The following is a 27,038-nucleotide window of genomic DNA, read 5'->3' as shown; positions in this document are numbered from 1 at the left end:
AAAGGAAGTCTCTTCCAGTGCAAACACTCAGCTATCCTGGAAATGCTGCCTTCCAGAGAGGCTGGACTTCAACTCCCATCATCCCCTGGCTAGTCTAGTGAAGAGAAGGACCAGGGGAGACAGGAGAGCAGTCTTCCAATATTTGAGGGGCTGCCATAGAGAGGAGGAAGGGGTCAAGCTATTTTCAAAGGCATCTGAAGGCCAAACAAGGAATAATGGATGGAAACTGAGCAAGTAGAGATTCAACCTAGAAATAAGGAGAAATTTTCTGACAGGGAGAGCAATCAAACAATGGAACAGAAGTTGTGGGTGCGTCATCACTTGAGGCTTTCAAGAAGAGACCGGACTGCCATCTGTCAGAAATGGTGTAGGGGTCTCCCGCTTGGGCGGGGGTTGGACTAGATGACCTACAAGGTCCCTTCCAACTCTGTTAATCTGTATCTGTATCTACCAAACAGGCTGAGAACTGAAGCAGCAGGGAGTGCCCGTGGCCAGCAGATGGCAGCCCAAGCCCACATTGTGCAAGAAGTCCGGTCCCAAAGCAGAACACTAGGAAGTTGGTTCTTGGCTTCACTGGATGCTATCACAACAACCCAGGAAGTCAGACCAAGACTTTTGATCTTGCCTTTCTAAATTCAAATATAACCATGTGGATTTGGGTAACTCACTAAAAGCTAAATTCTCCTCCAGTCTGGATCCAGGAGCTGGCTTTAAGGATTTGTCAAAGTTTTAGCCAGTTTTATGTACTTCACTCCTCTGCTCGCAATACCTTATGCTACCCAGGGTTGAAATTTTGGACCTGGACAACCTAGAACTATGCCGCCTATGGTCTGATCTAAGCTTAGTACACAAAATTGTCTGCTATCTGACAACGACTACTTCAGCTTCAACCGCAATAACACAGGGGCAAACATTAGATACAACTCAAAGGAAATCGCTCCAAACTCGATTGCAGAAAATACGACTTCAGCAACAGAGTGGTCAATGCCTGGAACTCACTATCTGACTCTGTTGTTACATCCTCAAACCCCACAAAACTTTAACCTTAAACTGTCTACCATGAACCTCCTCACCCCATTCCTAAGAGGTCCGTAAAGGGGGCATGTATAAGCACACCAGTGTGCCTACCATCCCTGTATGGCACTGAAAAAAAGAGACCTATGACCATTTTTCACACTTATGACCACTGCAGCATCCCCATGGTCATGTGATTTATAATCGGATGCTTGACAACTGGCTCATATTTATGACGGTTGCAATGTCCTGGGGTCACGTGATCCCCTTTTGCAACCTTCTGACAAGCAAAGTCAATCGGATTCGCTTAACAACCGTGTTACTAATTTAACAATTGCAATGATTCACTTAACAAACGTGGCAAGAAAAGTTGCAAAATGGAGCAAAACTCAATAAATTTCTCACTCACTTAGCAACATAAATTTTGGCCTCAATTGTGCTCATAAGTTGAAGTCTATCTGTATCTGTGTCATCCATCCATCACCCACCCATCGATCCATCATCCATCCATCTGGCCATCATCAATCTGTCACTACTCATCCATCCATCATTCATCCACCCACCTGTCCATCATCCATCTGTCTATCTTCCATCCATCTATCCATCATCCATCCATCTATCATCCATTCATCCATCCAACCAACCAACCATCCATCCATCCATCCATCCTCCATTTGTCCACCATCCATCCATCCTCCAATCATCCATCCATCTATCTTCCATCCATCTATCTGTCATCTATCCATCATCTATCCATCTATCATTCATTTGTCCACCATCCATCCATCCATCCATCCTCCATTTGTCCACCATCCATCCATCCTCCAATCATCCATCCATCTATCATCCATCCATCCATCCACCATCCATGTATCTGTCATCTATCCATCATCTATCCATCTATCATTCATTTGTCCACCATCCATCCATCCATCATCCATCCATCCATCCGTCTATCATCCATCCATCCATCCAACATCCATCCATCCATCATCTATCCGTCTATCATCCATTCGTTCACCATCCATCCATCCATCCTCCATCTGTCTGTCATCCATCCATCATCTATCCATCTACCATCCATTCTTCCACCATCCATCCATCCATCCATCCATCCATCCATCCATCCATCCGTCTATCATCCATCATCCACCCGTCTGTCATCCATCCATCATCTATCCATCTATCATCCATTTGTCCACCATCCATCCATTCATCCATCAATCCATCCGTCTATCATCCATCCGTCCATCATCCATCCTCCCTCCCTCAAAGCAGGTTTACCAGAATTTCAAAAGCCTGCAGACCTGGTGAACCGGACTTCACAGATGTTGCACATGTACGGCTTCTCCCCCGTGTGGGTCCTCATGTGCCGTGGGAGCTTCCCGGCCCCCATGATGATTTTGTTGCAAATAGGGCACTGCTGGGACGCTTTGGGTTTGATCTTCCTTTCTTCCGGCCAGCGAGGGAAGACTCGGCCGAAGTGGGCGTTGCTCAGGAAGTTCAGGTAGGCGCTGTAATCGTTTTCGGCCTTGATGTGCCCAAAGGGGCCAGTTGCGGTGTTGGCAAAGACGTCCTTGAAGAGGCTGTTGGGGAAGTGGGTGGGCAGGGGCTCCTCCTTCTCCTCTTCCTTGATCTTCTGCTTCTTGATCACCAGGTCCAAGGGGGTGTTGTCCACCTGCGGCTCTTCCACGGGGGCAAAGGGGCCGAAGTCTCCGTTCCATAGATGGGGGAAGAGCTCCGGCATGAAGGGAGACAGGACCGGCCTGCGTTCGGGAAGGCTCACTTTAGGATACAGGTTCTCCCTTAAGAGGGATTCAATGGAGAAGTCTCGGATGACCCCAAGGGAGCCACTGGAGCTGCTGGATGGGAAACGGGTGGAGAAGACGTCCGTGGCCTCTTGGAAAGGTTCCTCGGGAAGGTCTGGCTTAGAAGGACTTTGGTGGCAACTGAGATCTTGAGCATCCAATAGATTCCGATTGGCGAAGTCAACTGGTTCTTCTTCCTCTCCCTCCTCTTCTTCCTCCTCCTCCTCTTCTTCTTCTTCCTCCTCCTCCTTCTCGTCTTCCACTGCTTCCCCAGGCTGTATTATTTCGAGGCAGACGTTGATCACACACTGGATCTCCAACATCTTGGCTGCGTTGAGGATGTGCTTGACGTTCGCTGTGGTGATGGTCAGAGTTGAGGTGTAGGCAAACTCAAGGATGGCCGAAAGGGCTTCGGGCTGGACGAAGTCGATCTCGTATATGTAGGGCTGGTCAGCTAAAGTGCCGGCCGTGAAGAGTTTTTTAAAATACTGGCTACAAGCAGCTAGCACGGACTTGTGGGTTCGGTATTCCTGATCTTGGACCAGGAGAATCACGTCGCAGAGAAGGCCATCGTTCCGCTGCTCGTTGAGTCCACAGAGGACTTCGCTGCTGTGGTTTGGGAAGGGGATCCCGATGAGGTCCTCAATGCCATTGGCCATATTCTCCTGTGGAACCCTAGAAAGAGATACACAAACAGAGACGTAAGCCAAGCTCACTTACTTTACTATTGGTGGCGCAGCAGTTGGAATGCAGTGTGGCGGGCTAACTCGGTCAACTGTCAGCAGTTCGATCCTAACAGGCCCAAGGTTGACTGAGCTTTCCATCCTTCCGAGGTCGATAAAATGAGGACCCAGATTGCTGGGGGCAATAGGGTGACTCTGTAAAACCCTTAGAGAGGGTTGTAAAGCACTGGGAAGTGGTATATAAGTCTAAGCGCTTGGGAAGGAAGGAAGGAAGGAAGGAAGGAAGGAAGGAAGGAAGGAAGGAAGGAAGGAAGGAAGGAGGGAAGGAAGGGAGGAGGAGGGGGGAGGGAGGGAGGAAGGGAGGGAAGGAAGGAAGGGGGAAGGAAGGAGCTGTAAAGCACTGGGAAGTGGTATATAAGTCTAAGTGCTTGGGAAGGAAGGAAGGAAGGAAGGAAGGAAGGAAGGAAGGAAGGAAGGAAGGAGGAAGAGGGGAAGGAGGGAGGGAGGGAGGAGGGAGGGAGGGAGGGAGGGAGGGGAAGGAAGGGGAGGAAGGAGCTGTAAAGCACTGGGAAGTGGTATATAAGTCTAAGTGCTTGGGAAGGAAGGAAGGAAGGAAGGAGGAAGGAAGGAAGGAAGGAAGGAAGGAAGGAAGGAGTACGGAGGTGCGGGAGGGAGGAAGGAGGAAGGAAGGAAGGAAGGAAGGAAGGAAGGGGGGAAGGAAGGAGCTGTAAAGCACTGGGAAGTGGTATATAAGTCTAAGTGCTTGGGAAGGAAGGAAGGAAGGAAGGAAGGAAGGAAGGAAGGAAGGGAGGAAGGAAGGAGGGAGGGAAGGAAGGGGGGGAAGGAAGGAGTTGTAAAAGCACTGGGAAGTGGTATATAAGTCTAAGTGCTTGGGAAGGAAGGAAGGAAGGAAGGAAGGAAGGAAGGAAGGGGGAGGGAGGGAGGAGGGAGGAAGGGAGGGAGGGAGGGAGGGAAGGAAGGAAGGAAGGGGAAGGAAGGAGCTGTAAAGCACTGGGAAGTGGTATATAAGTCTAAGTGCTTGGGAAGGAAGGAAGGAAGGAAGGAAGGAAGGAGGAAGGGGGAGGAGGAGGAGGAGGAAGGGGAGGGAGGGAGGAGGGAGGGAGGAGGGGAGGGGAAGGAAGGGGGAAGGAAGGAGCTGTAAAGCACTGGGAAGTGGTATATAATTCTAAGTGCTTGGGAAGGAAGGAAGGAAGGAAGGAAGGAAGGAAGGAAGGAAGGAAGGAAGGAAGGGAGGGAGGGAGGGAGGGAGGGGGAGGGAGGGAAGGAAGGGGGGAAGGAAGGAGCTATAAAGCACTGGGAAGTGGTATATAAGTCTAAGTGCTTAGGAAGGAAGGAAGGAAGGAAGGAAGGAAGGAAGGAAGGAAGGAAGGAAGGGAGGGAGGGAGGAGGGAGGGAGGGAGGGAGGGAGGGAGGGAGGAAGGAAGGGAGGGAAGGAAGGAAGGGGGAAGGAAGGAGCTGTAAAGCACTGTGAAGCGGTATATAAATCTAAGCACTACTGCTATTACTTTCAGCCAGAAAAGCTACTGCTTTGCTAATGGAGAAATCTCTCCAACAGCCTGAATAGAGAAGATTTCATCCAACTCATTCCCCACAATCCAACCACCGCATGCAGCACAGCGTGGAGCCCAGCATCACACTTGGCTGCCCCAAACCATGACTGTGATTCCTGGATTCCCTCCAGCTGTTGACATTAAATCATTGCATTTAAGATGAGAGAAGGGGAGCATTAAGAAATAACGTGAAGAATCCAGGTAGCTGCAAACCATGTAATTTAAATCAAATCAACCGGTGTTGTTCTTTTCATTTCACCTATTCTTTGGGAACGAGGCCTTTCGGCGTTTTTGGAACCCAGAACGCTGCCGATGCCAAAAGAACTGAGGAGGAAAACTAATATAATAACAGGACAGACACATTCTTCAGAGGTTAATTAGGACTGCAGAAAAAAACAATTACTACCAACCTGCCTTCCATCGAGGACCTACATACTGCACGAGTCAAAAAGAGGGCTGTGAAAATATCTGCAGATCCCTCACATCCCGGACATAAACTGTTTCAACTCCTTCCCTCAAGACGACGTTATAGAGCACTGCACAGCAGAACAACCAGACACAAGGACAGTTTTTCCCTGAATGCCATCACTCTGCTAAACAAATAATTCCCTCAACACTGTCCAGCTATTTACAAAGTCTGCACTACTATCACTATTAATCTTCTCATCACTCCTTATCACCCATCCCCTCCCACTTGTGACTGTATGACTGTAACTTTGTCGCTTGTATCCTTACGATTTTTATTGACTGTTTCCTAGTATGATTTGATTCCTTATGGTACCCTATGACTATCATTAAGTGTTGTACCTGATGATTCTTGACGAATGTCTCTTTTCTTCTATGTACACTGAGAGTATTTGGACCAAGACAAATTCCCTGTTTGCCCAACCACACTTGGCCAAGAAAGAATTCTATTCTATTCTATTCTATTCTATTCTATTCTATTCTATTCTATTCTATTCTATTCTATTCTATTCTATTCTATTCCATTCCATTCCATTCCATTCCATTCCATATTTTCTATTCTATTCTATTCTATTCTATTCTATTCTATTCTATTCTATTCTATTCTATTCTATTCCATATTTTCTATTCTTTTCTTTTCTTTTCTTTTCTTTCTTCTATTCTATTCTATTCTATTCTATTCTATCTATTCTATTCTATTCTATTCTATTCTATTCCATTCCATATTTTCTATTCTATTCTATTCTATTCTATTCTATTCTATTCTATTCTATTCTATTCTATTCTATTCTATTCTATTCTATTCTATTCCTGTTCTACTCTACTCTACTCTACTCTACTCTACTCTACTCTACTCTACTCTACTCTACTGTGAAATGACGTGGGATTTCTCCTGCCCTGCTCTTTTCAAAGAGAGAAGAACACAAGAATGGAATTGCAGGCAAATTCAGAGCTGCAAAAGGCACCACTCAAAAAAGTTGGGTTCTGTCATTCTTGCTTTTCCAACCACCGCTACCCGACCATTGCTTTTAGTCTGCTCTTCAGGGACTTTCCATGGTTTCTTTAAGGAGGCTTGGTGGGGTTTGCTACTCCCTGCAGAATGTTCCCTCCCCCCTTGCTGTGTCCTTCAAAGCCCTCCACAATCTCCTCACGCACACCCACACACCCCGTGCCTGGCATTTGCCCTCTCCTTTGTGGCCTCCCTCCATCTGTTCCCTGCCTTTATCTAGAGGGCTTCCAGCAAACAGGACCGCCTCCCGTTACTCTCCTGAGACCTTGCTCTCCCCCACCTTCGTTTCAATAACCTTCCCACTGGGACATCGATAACATCTCCCACATGCGGTCCTTTTGACATTCCTCCCCCCACAGTCCCCCGCTTGAGGCACTTGGAGTTCACAATGGAGAGTGAGGAACTTGCACAGGGCTTCCGTCTGAGACAATCCCAGATGCTACTTTGGAAGAGGTCAACTGAGATTCTCAGGTGGTGGCGGACCTCAATGTGCTTTTTTTTTTTTTTTTTTTAAAAACTGATTTCTCACGATTCAGTCTTGCCTCCGGAAGTGGTGGATGCTCCAACAGTGGAAGTTTTTAAGAAGAGATTGGACAACTGAAATTTGTCTGAAATGATATAGGGTTTCCTCCCTGAGCAGGGGCTTGGACTAGAAGACCTCCAAGGTCCCTTCCAACTCTGTTATTCTATTTTGTTCTATTCTCTAGATTCTATTCTATTCCATTCTATTCTGCGTTGTGTTCTGTTGTTCTATTCTATCCTAGCCCCTATCCTATTCCAACCAAACAACCCAACCCAACCCATCCCCTATTCTATTTTATTCTGATTCTATTCTATTCCATTCCATTCTGCATTCTATTATATTCTTTCTTTTCTATTCTGCATTCAATTCAATTCTATTCTTTTCTATTCTGCATTCTGATCTATTCTATTCTATTCTATTCTATTCTATTCTATTCTATTCCATTCCATTCCATTCTATTCTATTCTGTATTCTAATCTATTCTATTCTTTCTTTTCTATTGCATTCTATTCTATTCTATTCTATTCTATTCTATTCTATTCTATTCTATTCTATTCTATTCTATTCTATTCTATTCTGCATTCTATTATATTCTTTCTTTTCTATTCTGCATTTTGATATATTATATTCTATTCTGCATTCAATTCAATTCTATTCTTTTCTGTTCTGCATTCTGATATATTCTATTCTATTCTATTCTTCTATTCTATTCTGCATTCTAATCTATTCTCTTCTTTCTTTTCTATTCTGCATTCTGATATATTCTATTCTATTCCATTCTATTCTATTCTGCATTCTAATCTATTCTGTTCTTTCTTTTCTATTCGCATTCTATTCTATTCTATTCTATTCTATTCTATTCTATTCTATTCTATTCTATTCTATTCTATTCTATTCTATTCCCTATTGATTCTATCCTATCCTATCCTAAAAAAGTGTCATCACCCCTTTTCACACTTACAACCATTGCAGCAACCTCATGATCATGTGACCAAAATTCAGACGCTTGGCAACTGGATTCGTATTTATGACGGTTGCAGTGTCCCGGGGTTTCATGTAATCCCTCCCTTTGCGGCCTTCAGACCAACACGGTCAACGGGGAAGCCAGATTCACTTAATTTCCGTGTTCCTAATTTAACCTGCAGTGATTCACTTAACAGCCGTGGCAAAGAAGGTCGTAGAACGGGGCAGAACTTACTGAACAACTGTCACGCTCAGCCACAGCAACGTATGGCTCAATTGTGGTCGTATGTCGAGGACTACCTGTGTTGCCCTCTCCTTTCCCAAATAATGTCTTGCGTGTCAGCAAAGAAAACTCGCTTTTCTAAAGGTTGGACAGGCCCTCTCAAGAGCGAAAAAAACCCACAGTTGTTGTCTCTTGCCGTGCTTAGGAATTGAACTTAAAACACGCCAGCAGGACCAGCCGCCCACTAGGTCTGGTGGGCACGGAGACCTAATATTACCCTCCACCTACCCTGCCAGCAACTATCACAATGGCCACCTGTGTTTTCTGGCTACACATGAAAGGGAGCGTTTCCCATCCTCCGCCAAACCCAAGTTTGAACTTTCTGCTTTTGGTTCCTTATTGATTTCCTTGCATCCTGCCTTTATTTCATTCAAGGTGGCGCACATAAGGCTTCCCTTTCCTATTGGGTTTTCAACGACCTTGCTGTGATGACCCAGTGTGTGACACAAAAGCAACAAAGTCACAAAAGCAGGTAAAGTCCCTTTAATACCTCCAACTTTTGGCCCCCAATGTCCAGTTATCCTCGGCTGGAGAAAAAGCTCTCCCACGAACAGGTTTTAAAGGGAAGAAATTCCATCCGAACCCAAAGTACATATAGATTATAAATAAAAACCAACACAAACCACGCTGCAGCAATTGATGAGACAGGGCAGGATAAGGGATTGCAGACTTCAAAAGATAATGAAACACACACAGTCGGGAGGACACCAGAACCCAGATAAGACGTGACAAACAAAGATAATGTACGCTTTGCTTCTAGCGAGGTGCTGTGCGCGCACACACTCTTTATCCTGTTTTCCCAGCTGAAGCTAACTCCTGCCTTGGGAATGGCCCCTCCCTCCAGGCACTTATTCCTGTCTGCTACTTTTACCTTTTGGGTTTTTTTGTGAAACAGTGGTCTTTTTATTTTTTTTAAACATGTTGACTTGATTGGGCAATGTAAAAAGGGTTATTTATTTATTTATTTTTAAGTGAAATGGACAAGAAAACTGGGGGACCCAGCTTTCCTTCCTTCCTTCCTTCCTTCCTTCCTTCCTTCCTTCCTTCGCCTCTCTTTTCTTTCTTCATTTAGAAAATTTATATAGCCATTATATTCCTAACGGTGACTCTAGGAAGCTTACAAACAACAGAAACACAACACAGAAAAAGTAAACATTAAAGTTAAAAAAACAATAAATAAATAAAAAAAAACAATGCCACCCCCCACCTACCCCCAATTTCTCTATTTAGGTAAAATGGACAAGAAACTGCCACTCTCTTTTCCTGGCCCAACTGATAGGAAACACAACACAACAGTATTATTTCCCTTTTTTTTCCCTTTTCCCCCCCACTGGTAATGGCGAGATTAAAAATAAGTAAATAAGGAAACCCTCAGTCAGGCAGGATCTATTCTCAATCCAGTAAGGTCAGAAAAATGAGTGGTCAGTGGCCAAAGCAAGGGCTGAAATCCCAAAACATTTTAAGCTGGTTTCACTTCCAGTATGCCTTGGCCAGGGGTATTTATGATGGCTGGGGAATTCTGGGGGTTGAAGTCCACAAGTCTTAAAACGTTGCAAGGTTGGACAAACCTGGTTTTAGACAGACGACACAGGATGCATACAAAAAAAAAACCTGAATTCACCTTGGCATGCTTAACTAAGTTAAATATATATCTTAGTTCCTTTATGCTTGGCTAGCTTCTTATGCAGTTTACCAGGTTGTAAGCAATTTAAAACTGTATCAGTTATTGCTCAAGGAACTGTTTGAAGACAGGAACAGGAAACAAACAGAAACCAGACATTTTGTGAAGACAACCATTCTGAGTTTTTGTTTTGTTTGTTTTCATTCAGTTGTGAATAAAGCCTTTTTTTAAAAAAATGCAAATTATTCTCGAATACAATTTGTGGTAGTGGTGGAGGCGATTGATGTATTTCCTGGAAATTGATGGGCGACTGGAAACCTAAGATGGCCTCCACCCAAAATAGGAATTACTGATAAAAACCGGTCCTAAGGCATTTATCTCCACAGTGTTTCATGTCCAAAAGATAGCACACCCACCCATCCACCCACCTAAACCAGTAAATCAAGGCCATTTCCTCCGGGGAAATCTGGAGGCAACACAATGATTTCATTGTGTTGCCTCCAGACTTGATGTAAGAATGACATCATTCTGAATTTAGAACAACAGAGTTGGAAGGGACCTTGGAGGTCTTCTAGTCCAACCCCCTGCTTAGGCAGGAAACCCTATACCACTTCCGATAAATGGCTATCCAATCTCTTCTTAAAAACCTCCAGTGTTGGAGCATTCACAACTTCTGGAGGCAACTTGTTCCCCTGATTTAATTTTTCTAATTGTCGGGAAATTTCTCCTCAGTTCTAGGTTGCTTCTCTCCTTGATTAGTTTCCACCCATTGCTTCTTTTGGTGCCTTTAGGGGCTTTGGAGAATAACTTGACAATTTGCCATGTGGAAGTCCAAATGGGGATGAGCAGACTGGACTACCTCAATTAGTCCCCCCCAGCCTGCCCCGCCATCAAGAACAAGACATTTTAGAAAGCAAGACAACTACGACTATGATTCCTCCTTCCCCTCTAGGCACAAGACGACGACTACTATTGTAGGCACAAAAAATGGAAGAATATTTCGATTCCCACCATGCATGAAGGGCTACAGAAGTTGAGGGAGTTGGCAGAGATGGATAAATTGACTGTTTTGATCAAAGAAAAGAAGATAAGTACTTTACTTTCTACCTGGAAACCACTTCTGGACTTTGTGCTCAAGGTGGAAAAAAAATGAAAAGTTTTACTGATTGGGTTTTACTGATTAGATTGATTTGATGTTCTAGAAATGGCTATCATCAGTGGTGGGATTCAAACATTTTTACTGCCAGTTCTGTGGGTGTGGCTTGGTGGGCGTGGCTGGGTGGGCAGAAATTTTGAGTAGTTCGGAGAACCGGTAGCAGAAATTTTGAGTAGTTTGGAAAACCGTAGCGGAAATTTTGAGTAGTTCGAGAACCGTAATGGAAATTTTGAGTAGTTCAGAGAACCAGTAGCGGAAATTTTGAGTAGTTTGGAAAAACGGTAGCGGAAATTTTGAGTAGTTCGGAGAACCGGTAATGGAAATTTTGAGTAGTTCAGAGAACCAGTAGCGGAAATTTTGAGTAGTTTGGAAAAACGGTAGCGGAAATTTTGAGTAGTTCGGAGAACCGGTAGCGGAAATTTTGAGTAGTTTGGAAAACCGGTAGCAGAAATTTTGAGTAGTTCGGAGAACCAGTAGTGGAAATTTTGAGTAGTTCGGAGAAATGGTAGCGGAAATTTTGAGTAGTTTGGAAAACTGGTAGCAGAAATTTCGAGTAGTTCGGAATCCCACCTCTGACTGGCTCCACCCCCATCTATTCTCTGCCTCCTGAATCCCAGCTGATTGGCTGGATCTTCTTTTATTGCCCTGCACAGGATAACGGAGATTATTGGGGTGGGGAGGGAATATGATTTTGCAATAATCTTCTCCCTGGAGTGGGGTGGGAATGGAGATTTTAGAGTATCCTTCCCATGCCATGCCCACCAACCCACGCCCACAGAACTGGTAGTAAAAAATTTGAATCCCACCCACTGCTGGAAGGTCTCCGGAGCCCAAGGGAGGCTTCCCGGAGGCTCAAGAAAAGCCTTCAGAGCCTGGGGAGGGTGAAAACGCCCCCCCCCAAATCATGGAGCAGGAGGCCGACCAGGCCACGCCCACCATGGCCACGCCCACCCAGCAACCAGTTGCAGTAATTTTTGAAGGCCACCCCTGAGCATTTTTCATCTCTCTTCTAGCTTTGGGGAGGAGAGAATTGTGTGTGATTTTTCAACTTTACATGGAGGGGGAGAAAAGGAGGGAATGCTTTTGGAGTTGAATATTTTGACATTCCCTCAAAACTACACCCCTGTGATGGATGAAGGGAGCATTTGATTGCATTAGGACAGGCAAAGAGAGAAACAGGTTTCCTATTATTATGTATATAATAATGGTCAGGTTGGTACGATTCAAACATTTGGGATTATATCTTATTGAAAGCTTGAGGGAGGACAAGAATAAGATTTCTCCACCTTAGCGACTTTAAGAAGGCTGGACTTCAACTCCCAGAATTCCTTAGCATTCTGCCAAGGCACAGATAGCCTGCAAACTTACAACAGTTCGTTTAGTGACCGAAACGAGCCAAGTCAATAGGGAAGCCAGATTCAGTTAACAACTCTGTTGCTAACTTACCAACTGCAATGATTCACTTAACAACCGTGGAAAGAAAGGTCGTAAAAGGGGGCAAAACTCACTTAACAACTCTCTTGCTTAGTGGCAGAAATTTCAGTTCAGCTGTGGCCGTAAGTCGAGGAGTACCTGTATAAGTATACTTCAGTCTTAGTCTATTAAAATCTCTTAGCAGATGAGAACATAATCAAAAAATATATATTAGATTGTGCGGAAATGGTTAGGTTAATGCTAAAGATACACAGAATACTTTTTAACTTGGGATTTGGTTAGATAGATAATTCTAAGCTGGAAGAATACTATTATATACAAGGAAAGAATATTATTATTGCTATTATTATGTATATGTAAAATGACCCAGACAATAAATTGTCTATTAAATACCGTGTTTCTCATATAATAAGGCTGGGTCTTATTTTTGAGCTCCCGAAAAAATGGCTGAGCCATCTTTTCGGGGTGACTTAATTCCCCTTGCATCTTCGGGCGGGTGGCGACGGCTTGGATGTTGACCTCGGCATTGGTGGGCACTTCGTATCGGGGTCAACCCAGGCAGCACCATATCCGGGTGTGCAACAAAAGTACTTCCTAACAGCAAGTCCCCCCGCCATTTTCCCCCCATTTCGCATGTTTTAATATAGGCCTTAATTTGGGGGGAGGGGCTTAATTTCATTTCATGCCTATAAAACATGCTGGGACTTCCTATTGGAGGAGGTCATATTGTTGGAGAAACAGGGTACTTATATATGTTAAAGAAAAATGTATAAATAAAAATTAAAAAAAAAATTTCTTAGCAGGAGCCTGGCACAAACTTTTATCGGGAATCATTAACACTATGAAGAAGGCTGCATTTCAAATAACAGCATTGTTTCTGTGGGATCCAGCCCCATGGAACAAACTGGACTGACTCCTGATAGGGAAATGTGGGGGCATCTGGCTGTCCAACAGAGGGAGGGGGCAGGGAGGGGATTTGCTGACATGGACAGCATATATTTTTTTTGGGGTCACGTAAGAGCTAAAAAAAAGGTTGCAAGGGGGCAGAGAGAGGAGGTTTGGAGGGAGTGAGGAATGTGTGTGTCTTTTTCCCAAGCAATCAAAGTGTCAGGATTCCAGCAGTTACCCCACATTTAAATTATGAGTCTCGAGCCAAACTTCCAAAACTTCAAAAGGATTTATTGGGAATTAACATGTCCGGCAGTGCCTGGGTGTAGCCGACTCTGAGACACCTCATTCATTGTCACCCTTGACCCTGGTTTCCCCCCACCCCCTGGGTGTATCATAATTCATATTCTCCAATGAGATATTTGCAGGGCAGAAACTTCAGTCACCTACCGTGTTTCTCATATAATAAGGCCGGGTCTTTTTTTTTTTTTTTTGAGCCCCGAAAAAAATGGCTAGGCCGTCTTTTCGGGGGTGACTTAATTCCCCCCCCTTGCATCTTCAGGCGGGTGGGCGGCGACAGCTTGGATGTTGACCTCGACGTTGGTGGGGCACTTCGTATCGGGGTCAACGCAGGCAGCACCATATCCGGGTGTGCAAAAAAGTACTTCCTAACGGCAAGCCCCCCCACCATTCCCCCCCATTTCGCATGTTTTAATAAAGGCCTTAATTTTGGGGGAGGGGCTTAATTTCATTTCATGCCTATAAAACATGCTGGGACTTCTTCTTGGGGGAGGGCATATTGTTGGAGAAACAGGGTAGTTGCTATCTTTGAAAAGCTATTTATGGAATGCACTTTCAATTTCCAAGCTGCCGTACTGCTCTTTCAAAACCCCTTTCCCCCCCCTCCCTTTCTGTTGGCAACTCTTCAAAGACCATAGAAATATTTTATGAGTTGACACAAAACTTGCTTGTGTGGGAGGGGGCTTTTCCCTTGTGTATCATTTTCCTTCTCCCCTGGAGATCCTCCCACCCACCTCTCCACAAAGATCAAACACAGACAAAACCTTGAGATTATCTCTCTTCTCCATGGTGGGAGCAAGGGAGCCTAGAGGGGTCAGCAACCCGCGGCTCTGGAGCCAGATGTGGCTCTTTTTATCCCCCTGCTACGGCTCCCTGTTGCCAGTTGGCTCCACAATTGATAGGGCTTTAGGTTAGGACAGGTAGAGGAAAAAGGATGCCACACTACGAGGAGACTCTATGGTGGGGGAACTGGACTTCCGGTCAGCAGAGGAAAAAGGAGTTGAAGTATCTTGCTGGCTAGGGAATTCTGGGAGTTGAAGTCCATGTATCTTGCTGGCTAGGGAATTCTGGGAGTTGGAGTTCATGTATCTTGCTGGCTGGGGAATTTTGAGAGTTCAAGTCCACACATCTGAAAATGGCCAAAGTTGAGAAACACTATTCCAAGCATAAGGCATATCTAGTCTCGTCCAGTTGTTTAGATCAACCTATATTTCCATCCCAGGATGACTATCCTTTGGTTTCAACCTTAGGATAAACAGGAATCATTGGAAAGCCACCCGAATGGGTCATTTAAATAAATGATGGTTAGGTTTGCATTTCCCTTCTTGGAAGTGACTTTCACACACACGTGTGCGCACCCAGCTGGATGGACCTGTTGACACCTTTCTTCATGGCAAAGCATGACAAGGCCTGTACCACCATTACACATGCTGGTGATGTCATCCTGCAGCTGTCGTAATGACATCTCTGCTTTCCAACATCTGATAGAAGAATGACTGTCAGGGAATGGGCAGGATAATTGGTGGTACAATAATTAGTTGTATAAACAGAGGCACAGAATCAAAATCACATGAAGTGTGTGGAAGCCAAGAGATACCGGACTAAAATTCATACATGGCTGGAAAAAACAACAAAACAGCATATAGACTTGAAACCAGAGATATTTTTATTGGGTATCTTACCTGAAGGATACAGTAGAGAATTGACGTATTTGATTATAAATGTTTTAACAGCAAGCTATTGTATTTGCTGAAAATTGGAAAAGTGAAAAAATTCCGAATTGACATTAGCAATTAGAGAGCAAGAAGATAAAGAATATTATAAAATCTGGGATTTATTTTATCAATGGTTAAATAAAAAATAAAGAAGTAAAATATGTTATAATATAAATATAACATAACAATAAAGATAAGACAATGCAATGATATGTTATAATTGATTCCAATGAAATGAATGATATTTGAACTAGGTTTTGTAAAAGTTGGGATTTGCTCGAAAAGGATGATGTGAATTTGTAATTTAAGTCTAATAATGATTTGATAATAACATAATATGCATAGTTGATACAATATGAATTTTAATTTAAATCTAGAAGGGAAAGACTGTTGATATCGTGCACAAAAGATATGTACCAACTGACACACTGTACAATGGAAAGATGGTTTTATTTGATGTTTTATGTTTGCATTTGTCAATGTTTGTTGTCAAAATAAATAAAAAACTTAAAAAAAAGTTTACAAAAATGAGATTGAGACTTCGGGAAACTAACAAAGAAAAGCAACTAAGATGATTAAAGGCCTGGAAACTAAAACATATGACGAAAGGCTGCAGGAATTGGGGATGGCTACAGTCCAGAGAAAAAAAGGACAAGGGGTGACATAGCACTCTTCCAGTATTTGAGGGGCTGCCACAAAGAAGAGGGGGTCAAACTATTCTCCAAAGCACTAGAAGGCAAGACAAGAAACGGTGGATGGAAACTAATCAAGGAGAGAAGCAACCTGGAATTAAGGAGAAGCTTCGTGGACCAGTGGAATGGATTGCTTTCAGAAGTTGTGGATGCTTCATCACTGGAGGTTTTTAAGAGACTGGACTGGTATAGGGTCTCTTGCTTGGGAGGGGGTTGGACTAGAAGACCTCCATGGTCCCTTCCAGCTCTAGTCTGATTGAGGTATGCGCTGTCGCCCACAATTCATCCTCGACTTCCCAATGTTCCTGATGGCTCTTCTGAAGCTTTTGCATCATAAAAAAACGTAGGTTTGCTCACCAATCTGTCAGTGTGTATAATAAAGTCTGTGGTTTTATTTCAAACTGCAGCTATTTTTTCTTTCTTCTGGCTTTGCAATCTTTTGATAAATGCAGCGGATTGAGAAATACAGGGAATCCTCAATTTTAGGACCAGTCGTTTAATGGGTGTGAAGTACTTCTGGATATCATAAAACGTCAGGCCACATCCTTCCAAAGTGGTTACGTGAGCATGATTTGCATGCTATGCAACCTGTTCACACTTATGACTGTGATCATGTTGCTGTTTAGCAGTCTTCTTTCTGGGGAAGCTGGCAGAGAAATTTGCAAGGTGTTACTGCCTGCCAAAGGATTTCCCCTCCTCATCCCCATGCGTGGTGTGTGTGTGTGTGTGTGTGTGTGTGTGTGTGTGTGTCAGAAATCCTTTGTTGGGCTGCAGATACAAAATGCAGGGGGGTCTTTCCCAAGAGACAAATCAGCCTGGAATCCTTGGCATGCAAGAAGAGAGGCTGGGCGGACTACCCTCCCTAACCTTTCTCAGGGTTTATCAAATAGTTATGCAGATTTGTACTTTACTCTGGCAAGATTCCGGTCTAAAAGGAAACTGCCCTGACCTAGGCTTCACAAAATCACGAAGCAGACTCCTTGTCCCGATGAACCCCTCTTTTATTAGGCTGATGTGAATTCCTATTGTTCACATCCAGCAAACTCCCAGCAAACAGTCATTCAAGGGTGAATTACAATCACAGACCTGATCAGGCTTGGGAAAGTTGCCAGGCCGATAACTTCCAAGCGCAATGCTGTACCAGAAAATACTTGGCAAGGAGTCTCTGAGAGTCACGGACAATTCTTCACACTAATTAAATGAACTAATTGTCTCCTGCAAAACCCAACTCCCCTTTCGCTCCTCTTTTATCCCCTATGGGAGAGGCCATTCGCCATCCACCGGAGCCTTTACTCCCGAGTCGACCCTTGTTCCTTAACTGTTCCCTTCTCCTGGCAGCTCTGCACATGCGCACACTGGGAACAGGCTCCAGTTGTTCTTCTGCCCCACTGATCTACAACTCCGAAGCTGATAACCGTCGAACGGCCCCGGCCCCATCTCTGTCTCTGATGCAGAGCACTCGTCAGAGCCTTCCCCAGACTCCAGGACTGGCCCATGTTCCACTCCAGCCACCTCACTGTCCGATTCTGCCACCAGCTCCGCTGGCTGCTGGCGGCCCGCAACACAAACAACTATAGAGAAACTATTGGTACTTCTCGACTTATGACTACAGGCAGTTCTCGACTTATGACTACAGGTAGTCCTCGACTTACAACTGTTCATTCAGTCACCGTACAAAGTTACAATGGCATCGAACAAAGTCACTTATGACCACTTCTCAGAGTTACGATCTTTGGAGCATCTCCATGATCATGTGATCAAAATTCAGACACTCGGCGACTGGTTCATATTTATGACGGTTGCAGTGTCCCAGAGTCATGTGATAGATAACCTTTTGTGACCTTCTGACAAGCAAAGTCAAGGAGGAAGCCAGATTCACTTAGCAAGAAAGGTCGGTGGGGCGCATGCATGGGGGACGCATGTGCATTGCATTTTTGGGGATGCACACGTGCATGCTTTGGGCACTTGGTGTCGAAAAGGTTAGCCATCACTGCAATAAAAGACATATTTAAAACAGTAAAAGATGAGTTGTTTATATACAATCAAGATCGACTGAGGTACTAATACCTCGCTATAAAGCCCTATTAAGACCACACCTAGAGTACGGCATCCAGTTTTGGTTACCACACTATAAAAAAGATGTTGAGACACTAGAAAAAGTGCAGAGAAGAACAACCAGGATGATGAGGGGACTGGAGGCTAAAACATATAAAGAATGGTTGCAAGGAACTGGGCCTGGCTAGTCTAGTGAAGAGAAGGACCAGGGGAGACAGGAGAGCAGTCTTCCAATATTTGAGAGGCTGCCACAGAGAGGAGGAAGGGGTCAAGCTATTTTCCAAGGCACCCGAAGGCCAGACTAGGAATAATGGATGGAAACAAGGAGAGATTTAACCTAGAAATAAGGAGAAACTTTCAGACAGTGAGATCAACCAATGGAACAGAAGTTGCCCTCGGAAGTTGTGGGAGCGTCATCACTTGAGACTTTCAAGAGATTGGACTGCCATTTGTCAGAAATGGTGTAGGGTCTCCCGCTTGGGCGGGGGGTGTGTGGGGTGTTAGACTAGATGACCTATAAGGTCCCTTCCAACTCTGAATATCTGTTATCTGTTATATGAGAATTAGAATTCTAAAAGCATTCTTATTTTTTTTTTAAAAAAAAAAAGACAGCTCCAGCCATGCCTCTATTCCTCTTAAAAAAAAAAAAAAATCTGCTTTTTACCTTCTAAACCTCAGCTATCAAGAATTCTAAACATCAACAGAAAAGGAGAAATTGGAAGAAAGCCAGAGAAAGTCTTCAATAGAAATGGGTCCTATAATCCAGAAGCTTTTTAATGTGGTTTCTTACTCTAGGTACAACACTAATTCCTGATTTCCAGCCAAATATGAAACAAGTGAAAACTATTTTTAAACAACAACCGAAATTGAACACAAAGATAAAAACTTGAACCCTTAAAAAACAAAAAAACAAAAAACAAAACAAAACAGGAATGATTGGCATCTTCATTCGCTCTTGCTCTAAAACAGGAATGTCCAATCTTGACAACTGAAAGACTCATGGATTTCAGCTCCCAGAATTCCCCAGCAAGCCATGCTGAAAACCAACTTTGGGATTTGTGAATCAGATCTGATCCGACTACAGAAATACTTTTTTTTTTTAAATATACGGTTATTCATATTTGACAGTTTATTATGTGCTAAGATTAAAATCACTCCTATAAATGAATATTGATTTTTTAAAAGAATATTTAGGATTAGTAGTTTAGGGTAGTTTAAATATCAATTTTTCATTTAAATTAGAGAGACTTTGTTCTATTGCATTATTATCTCTCTGGGCTGAAAAAAGTTGGAGACTACTTTTGCTATGTATTTATTAGATGTGTTTTTCGTTCTTTCTTTCTTTCCTTTTTTTTTTGGTCACTTTTTCCCTTTATGTTAGTTTGTGTTTTAATGCTTGCTTTCAAAACTTAATTGAATATTTTTTAATTAAAAACAGGTTAAGAGGGTGGCCGTGATATGCTTTATTTTAGTTTCTCCTGTTTTTTTTTTTATGTGTGTCGGACCAGGAAGCTTTGATCACAATATTGTGGGTGGCATTTTGACTTTTTTTCACCACACCCTGCCAGACACCTTGGAAATAAGTGTTGTGTTTTCCCCCACCCTCTTACTCACAGTATATCTCCTCTCCATTTTCATCAACTGATACACCCCATGGTGTGTCACTTATAGCTTGGGTTGGGGGCAAAGAGGATTCAGAAATGGATAATCCATGTGCTTCCGATTATTCTGAATTTATATCACAACGGACATTATAAAGGTATTCATTTATTTGACTGTAACTTCACCATTATTACTTTATAAGTTACTCATGATGGTGAACATACCAGGGGTGCGATTCACCCGGTAAAACAACCATGTGATGACCCAAAGGGGCGTGGCACAAAGGCGACACAGTCAGATAATCAATAAGAGTCTCTTTATTAGCTCCAACTTTGCCCCCAAAGTCTAGGTTACCTTCTGGCTGGAGAAAAACTCTCCCAGGAACAGCCTTTTGACTGCAGAGAATTAAGTCCAAAACATGGTCAACACAAACTGTAACTATAAATCCAATCAAGCCAAACTGAGGTAATTAGTTCGGCAGGGCAGGAGCAAGTTAATTCCAGATGTGAAGGCACGGCAAAACTCACACGGTTGGGAAGACGCCAGGAACACAGATAAACAAAGACAACACAGGATAAAGTCACGTTTGCTCCCAGCAGCTGCTGCAGTCAGCATTCAGTTCTTTTAAACTTTCATTCCCAGCTGCAGTTAATGAAGGGAATCAGGGCCCTTTCCTCCCCCATAAGCCATGCAACCCACATTGCTCTCTTCTCCGTTCCTCTCTGCGTGCCCTAGAATGAAGAAGGGGTGGGCCTGGGTCTTCCTCTGAACTCCCTCTCCCTTGTTCTACCTCTTCCTTGCTGTGCCCAATCAGACTTTGCCCTTCCCCAGCCTCCTCCACAGCCAACGGAGCCACACTCCCACTCCCTGTCAGCTGTTCGTCTTCCTCCTTGGATTCAGACTCTGACAGGAGCATGACAAACCGGTTCAGTGAGCACATTATCCACACGCGTGCTCCGCGTTCAAAAAAGGTAACACTTACCTTCAACTGCAGCTCTGCTGCACGAATCAGCTATGCACTAACAAAAAGACATAAAGCACAGCAAAGAGCAGGGGCAGGCGAGCGGAGCGAACAAGGGGTCTGCATGAACCGGTCTGAACCAGGAGAATCCCACCCTTGGAACATACCCAATACTCCTTCCTCCTCCTCCTTTTCCCACAACAACCCTGTGAGATGGGTTTGGTTGAGACACAGGGACTGGCCCAAAATCCCCAGCCAGCTTTCATGCCTAACACTGGACTAGAATTCACAGTCTCCAGGTCATTGGTCCAAAGTCATCCAGCCAGCTTCAAACCTAATGCGAGACTATGACTTACCCTTTCCCGGTGATTGGCCCAAAATCATCCCAATGACTTTCATTCCTAAGGCGGGACTGGAACTCCCAGCCTCCCTGGTTTGTAGGGCAGCTCTATAACCACTACACCAAACTGTCTCCTATTTAAGAAATAGGTGGTCAACTTACAGTCCAAGGGCTAATGAGAACCTCAGCTTTTTCCTGGGGAATTCACCCTGGTCACAATTGCTGAAAATTACTGTTGTATTATTTTGTTTTTGGGAGGCAGGAATTCCTAATAAGATTTGGGCTTTAGAATACACTTAACGTGAAAAGAAAGGGTTTCACAGCTCACCCTCGAAAACTGGAAGGAGAAATATTGAAAAACCCCACCCTGCCCCATCCCTTCACACCCACAGCTGGTCTATTGTGACCAGTGGTGGGTTTAAATTTTTTTTACTATCAGATCTGTGGGCGTAGCTTGGTGGGCGTGGCAGGGGAAGGATGTACTGCAAAATCCCCATTCCCTCCCCACCCCACTAACCTGCTTTCCAGCTCCGTTTTCCAATGCAGGGCAACCAAAGAAGACCCAGCTGATTAGCTGATCAGTCACCATTCAAAGTTACAACGGCACTGAAAAAGTGACTTATACCGTTTTTTACACTTATGACCAGAGGTGGTATTCAGCCAGTTCTGACCGGTTCTAGAGAACCGGTAGCGGAAATTTTGAGTAGTTCAGAGAACCAGCAAATACCACCTCTGACTGCCCCTGCCCCCATCTCTTCTCTGCCTCTGGCTGAGTCCCAGCTGATCGGCTGGGTCTAATTTGGTTGCCCTGCACAGGAGAATGGAGCTGGAAAGCAGGTTAGTGGGGTGAGGAGGGAATGGGGATTTTGCAGTAGCCTTCCCTTGCCACGTCCACCAAGTCATGGCCACCAAGCCATGCCCCACCCATCAAGCCATACCACACCCACCAAACCATGCCCACAGAACCGGTAGTAAATAAATTTGAATACCACCCCTGCTTATGATTACCACCTTCCAGCATCCCCACGGTTACGGGGTTTACATTCTGACACCCGACAACCGATTCATAGTTATGACGGTTGCAGCATCCCAGGATCCCCTTTCGCGACCTTCTGACAAACTAAGTCAACGTCGAAGTCGGGCTCACTTAACGGCTCTTTAAGTGAACCACTGGAGTGCTTCACTTATCAAGAAAATTGGGGGCGAAACTCACTCAATTCAATTTCTCACTTAGCCACCAGAAAATCCGGGCTCCACTGTGGTCTTATGTCGAGGACTACCTGTACAACCGTCGCCCTCACAGGATGATCCTAAACACACAGCCCCAGCTTGGATGGTCTTGGGTGTAAAATGCAAGCCTACAACGTGGAAAAGGAAAAAACAACAACGCAAGCCCAGCAAACCGAGAACCCGTTTAATCCATCCAGACCTCCCGCTCCCTCCTCCTCAGTCACAAAGCATTCCATGCCAGGCGGGCTGCGGCTCGTAAATCTCTGCCTATCCCTAGGAGCACCAACCAACCCAGGACCCCTCCCTTCGCTTTCTCTTTTTTCCTTCCTTCACCCCCCCAAAAAACACTCCCCCCCCTCCACCTCCAGAAACACACCCAACCACACCACAAGATTAGAGCCGGAGGGGAAAACTCTTGCTATTGTCTTTCCTTTCGACATGTGGCATTCAGGCTCGGTGTGTTATTGCAAACCCTCCCTTGGACACACCCCGGAGACTATATTTGTGAAACCACAACCAAACCCACCCAGCTTCTGCTGCAACAGCTCTCAAGTTTTGAAACCCTATGGTTTCTTTTTTCCAAGATTTATCTCGGGGTGGTGGTGGTGGAATTGTCGAGATCCCATCCCACCCACTCTCCCTTCCAGCTTCAATTTCTCCACCGTGAACAACTGAGCTCCTCCCTTGGAATTATTATTTAGTGTGTGATGAGGTCACGACAGAAGGGAAGCAAACGTATACACACATAAATCCAGTTAATTATGTACAAAACATCTACTGGGGTATAGCAATGGCCTCATAGCTAGATGTCCAATTCTGCTACCCAGGAGATTGGTATTGCTTCGTGCAGATTTTCTCAGGTGGGGGTCCCCAACCCCTGCGCTGCAGCCCACTGGAGCTGGGCCGTGTGAGTGGCAGGCTAGTCACAGGTACACAGCTCTATTTGCACAAGCGGCAGGTTGCATGCACACACACAAGTGCGCTGCTGAACTTGCACAAGTGGTGCCCTGATGCTTGCACCGACTGGCTCCTCTCCCCACTTTCCCAACCAGGCTGCTAAGCCGTAAAAGTTGAGGATCAACTTTTGATCCTCAAAAGTTGGGAACTGGAGAACGCACGTCGTGGGTAACCTTGCACAATATGTTTGACCATTTGTGTATCAGCATCACAATCGCAATGAGGGGGATCTTTCCATCCCCACTGATACAGGGAAAGACACTTCTTCCGGCATCACGCTGAATTCTGTTCCATTTGGTCCAGACAGAGCGAGGCAGGTCAAAGGTGGTTTGGTGGAGAAGGATCACTAATGGTCAGGCCATAAGAAAGGAGTAGAGTAGGGTAGGGTAGGGTAGGGTAGGGTAGGGTAGGATCAAATCAAATCAAATCAAATCAAATCAAATCAAATCAAATCAAATCAAATAGAACAGGAGTAGAGTAGAATAGAATAGGAATAGAACAGAGCAGAGTATATTAGAGTAGAGTAGAAAAGGAGATGAATGGGAATAGAATAGGAGTTGAGTAGAGTAGAAGAGAAGAGAAATAGGAATAGGAATAGAAGTAGAGTAAAGTAGAGTAAAAGAGGAGAGGGAATAGGAATAGGAATAGAATAGGAGTAGAGTAGGGTAGAGTAGAGTAGAATAGAGTAGAGTAGAGTAGGAGAGGGAGAGGAATAGGAATAGGAATAGGAATAGGAATAGAACAGGAGTAGAGTGGAGTGGAGTGGAGTGGAGTGGAGTGGAGGAGTGGTGTAGAGTAGAGTAGAGTAGAGTAGAGTAGAGTAGAGTAGAGTAGAGTAGAGTAGAGGAATAGGAATGGAACAGGAGTGAAGTGGAGTGGAGTGGAGTGGAGTGGAGTGGAGTGGAGTGGAGTGGAGTAGAGTAGAGTAGAGTAGAGTAGAGTAGAGTAGAGTAGAGTAGAGTGAGTAGAGTAGAGTAGAGTAGTAGAGGAGAGGAATAGGAATGGAACAGGAGTGAAGTGGAGTGGAGTGGAGTGGTGTAGAGTGGTGTAGAGTAGAGTAGAGTAGAGTAGAGTAGAGTAGAGTAGAGTAGAGTAGAGTAGAGTAGAGTAGAGTAGAGTAGAATAACAGAGTTGGAAGGGACCTTGGAGATCTTCTAGTCCAGCCCCTGCCTAGGCAGGAAACCCGATATAATTTCAGGCAAATGATTATCCAAGGACCTTCAACAATTCCTGTCTCCAGGCTTTCTCAGGGTTAAACTGGATAGATGCTAAGTGAATGGCTGTTTTCCACGCGGGCCTATAGGATTTCAATCTCCCTTTAGGGAGGGGGAGAAGTGAAAGGTATGCACGGGAATTGTAACACCCCACAATTCACCCCATTTCAGGGGTTGGTCTGTGAGCTTAATCCCATTCTGGGATACGACATACCCTTGATTTACGACCAGAATTGAGCCCAAAATTTCCATTTGTAAGCAAGACGGGGAAGTGAGTTTAGCGCCATTTTACGACCATCCTTGCCACCGATGTTAAGCGAATCACTACAGTTGTTAAATTAGTAACACGGTTGTTAAGTGAATCAGCTTCCACCCCTGTCTGTCAACCCTGAAGCTGATCTGACCGAGGCCATTTTGGGGCTTCAGTGTTACATAACTGGAGCTGAGGGATGCAGGTGGGGTGGGGGAATAAAGACAGCTGGGGTTTTGTAGCCAAAACAAAATCCTTTCTCTTGAGAACCAAGGACATTCCCACAGGGGGCTGAAAAGAGGAGGAACAAAGTTACCAAGCAACCAGACCGAGCCTTGATTGGACCATGTGACTGTTGGGGGAAGGAAAAAAAACTGTTAGCTTTAATGAGGTGAAAACTGTGGGAACCTTCAGAGTCGGTTTTCACCAGATCTGTGCCAATATGATACACCAAATAAAACTGTTTTCTGAGGAAACATCCTGCCTCAGAGTTCTGTTTGCTATGGGTGTATGACTTGGAACCCTGACACTGACTTTGCTTGTCAGAAGGTCATGAAAGTGGAACACGTGACACACACACACCCCCTCCCAGGACACTGCAACCACCATAAATGTGAGTCAGCAGCTGAGCGTCTGAATTTTTTGATTGGCTGCTGCAATAGCCCTAAGTGTGAAAAACGCTCTTTTTCAGTGTCGCTGAAACTTCGAAGGGTCGCTGTAAGGAAACAGCTAAGGCCATGATGGCGAACCTACGGCCCACGTGCTGGAAGTGGTGCGCAGAGCCACTTCTGCCAGCACGCGAGAGGTCGCCCAGAAGAGCCCCACTGAGCATGCGTGCGTGCCTCCCTGCCAACCAGTTGATCGTCGAGTATCTGCTGTGCATGCGCGGGGACAAGATGCACGCATGGGAGAAGCAGACGCCTGCGCAAAGGCATGCAGGGGTTTGTGTGCGCATGCACAGAGGCTTGCGGTGCAGGGGGGATTGCACGCGCATTGCATCATGGGTACAGGCATGCGAGTGTGGGCATGTGAGCGCACTTTTTTTGGCACGCAACGTGTGTGTGCTGTCCAGACAGTTTAGAGTTAATGGGATTTGGGATAGTTACTTAGGAATTGTGAGCTGTCCCCCTTAAGGGAATGCATCATGGCAAATGTAGCTAAAGGTATCCTGGGAAATGTAGTCCATGTCACGTGACCGCATCTGTAGTCCTGATTGGTCACTATAGTGACCCTTGTTGGGTTGGGGGAGGCTCCCTCACTCTTGCCTGAAACCACCATTTCACACCATGCTTCAATCATCACGGGGCTGAGACCTTTTTATCTTTCTACTCTACAAGACAGATATGCAAAGGATTGGACGTTAAGAAGAACTTCGTCACAAATGTGAGTTATGAGGATACCTGATGTACCAATAAAACACTTGGTTTTGGATGTTTTTGTGGAGTTACTCTGCCTGCTTTATACCACCCAGAGAATAAAATGCAGAACAATGTGGAAAAACTTAAGCCATCCCTAAACTAAGGAAATAAGCAAGAATCTGAGATTTTTCTCCTCTCTTCTGAAGAGAATCTGAGATGACCAGGAGCCAAACAATTGGAAGAGGGAGGAGGGGCCGTGCTCCAGTTTGTTCCCTGATGCAGGAAATGAATAAAACAGGAACCGCCTGACCCACCAGCAGAAACATGCAATTTTTGGACTTAATTGCATGACTCTGTGTAACGGGATGCTCCTAACAAGCAGGTTCGAGTTGCTAAAATTTCTACCCAAGTCGTTCCTCTTCCCTATTTATACATCCTGGCCTCCCTCTTTGTCCATAATTTTAACACTCCCGTTGGGTGGGTGTGGACCAGCTGCAGAGGTCCTGCAGGTTTTCCTTTTCGGAAAGGGACCGAATTAAATGCAAATCAGCGGAGATTACTTCCCTAAGAGTGAAACCACCGAGAGGGACAACTGCCAAAGAGCCTCAGGTAGTCCTCGACATGCAACCATCTGTTTAGTGACCGTTTGAACTTACGGCAGCTGACAGATGGCCTTACACTTACGACCATCACAGCACTTCATAGCTACAGGTCAAAATTTGGGCGAACCAGCATGAACCAGCACTCATGACAGCTGCAGCATCCCGAGTCAAGAGATCAATCAGAATAGAATTGGAAGGGTTCTTGGAGGTCTTCTAGTCCAGCCCCATCTGCTCAAGCAGGAGACCCTGGCCTATACCATTTCAGACAAGTGGTTGTCCAGTCTCTTCTTTAAAACCTCCATTGTTGGAGACCCCACAGCTTCTGGAGGCAAGTTGTTCCACTG

The 27,038-nt window shown here is 44.8% G+C and overlaps 1 protein-coding gene across 3 annotated transcripts in view; it reads right to left on the bottom strand.

The window, feature by feature from the left end:
- ZBTB7C (zinc finger and BTB domain containing 7C) overlaps positions 1–27,038 on the bottom strand; it is a 123,158-nt gene that overhangs the window by 7,453 nt on the left and 88,667 nt on the right. For all 3 annotated transcript variants that reach the window (XM_087958677.1, XM_087958676.1, XM_087958675.1), the window contains exon 2: positions 2,322–3,497. In XM_087958677.1, the coding sequence (XP_087814803.1) occupies positions 2,322–3,481 (1,160 nt within the window). In that variant the 5' untranslated portion in view covers positions 3,482–3,497. The remainder of the gene's footprint in view (positions 1–2,321; positions 3,498–27,038) is intronic.

Source organism: Notechis scutatus, chromosome 2 (assembly GCF_049901735.1).
Source record: "Notechis scutatus isolate UNSWTSFEM ecotype Mainland chromosome 2, rNotScu1.2, whole genome shotgun sequence".
Lineage (NCBI taxonomy): Eukaryota > Metazoa > Chordata > Lepidosauria > Squamata > Elapidae > Notechis > Notechis scutatus.
Note: the sequence above shows the minus strand (reverse complement) of the source record. Positions and strands in the feature narration are given on the sequence as shown.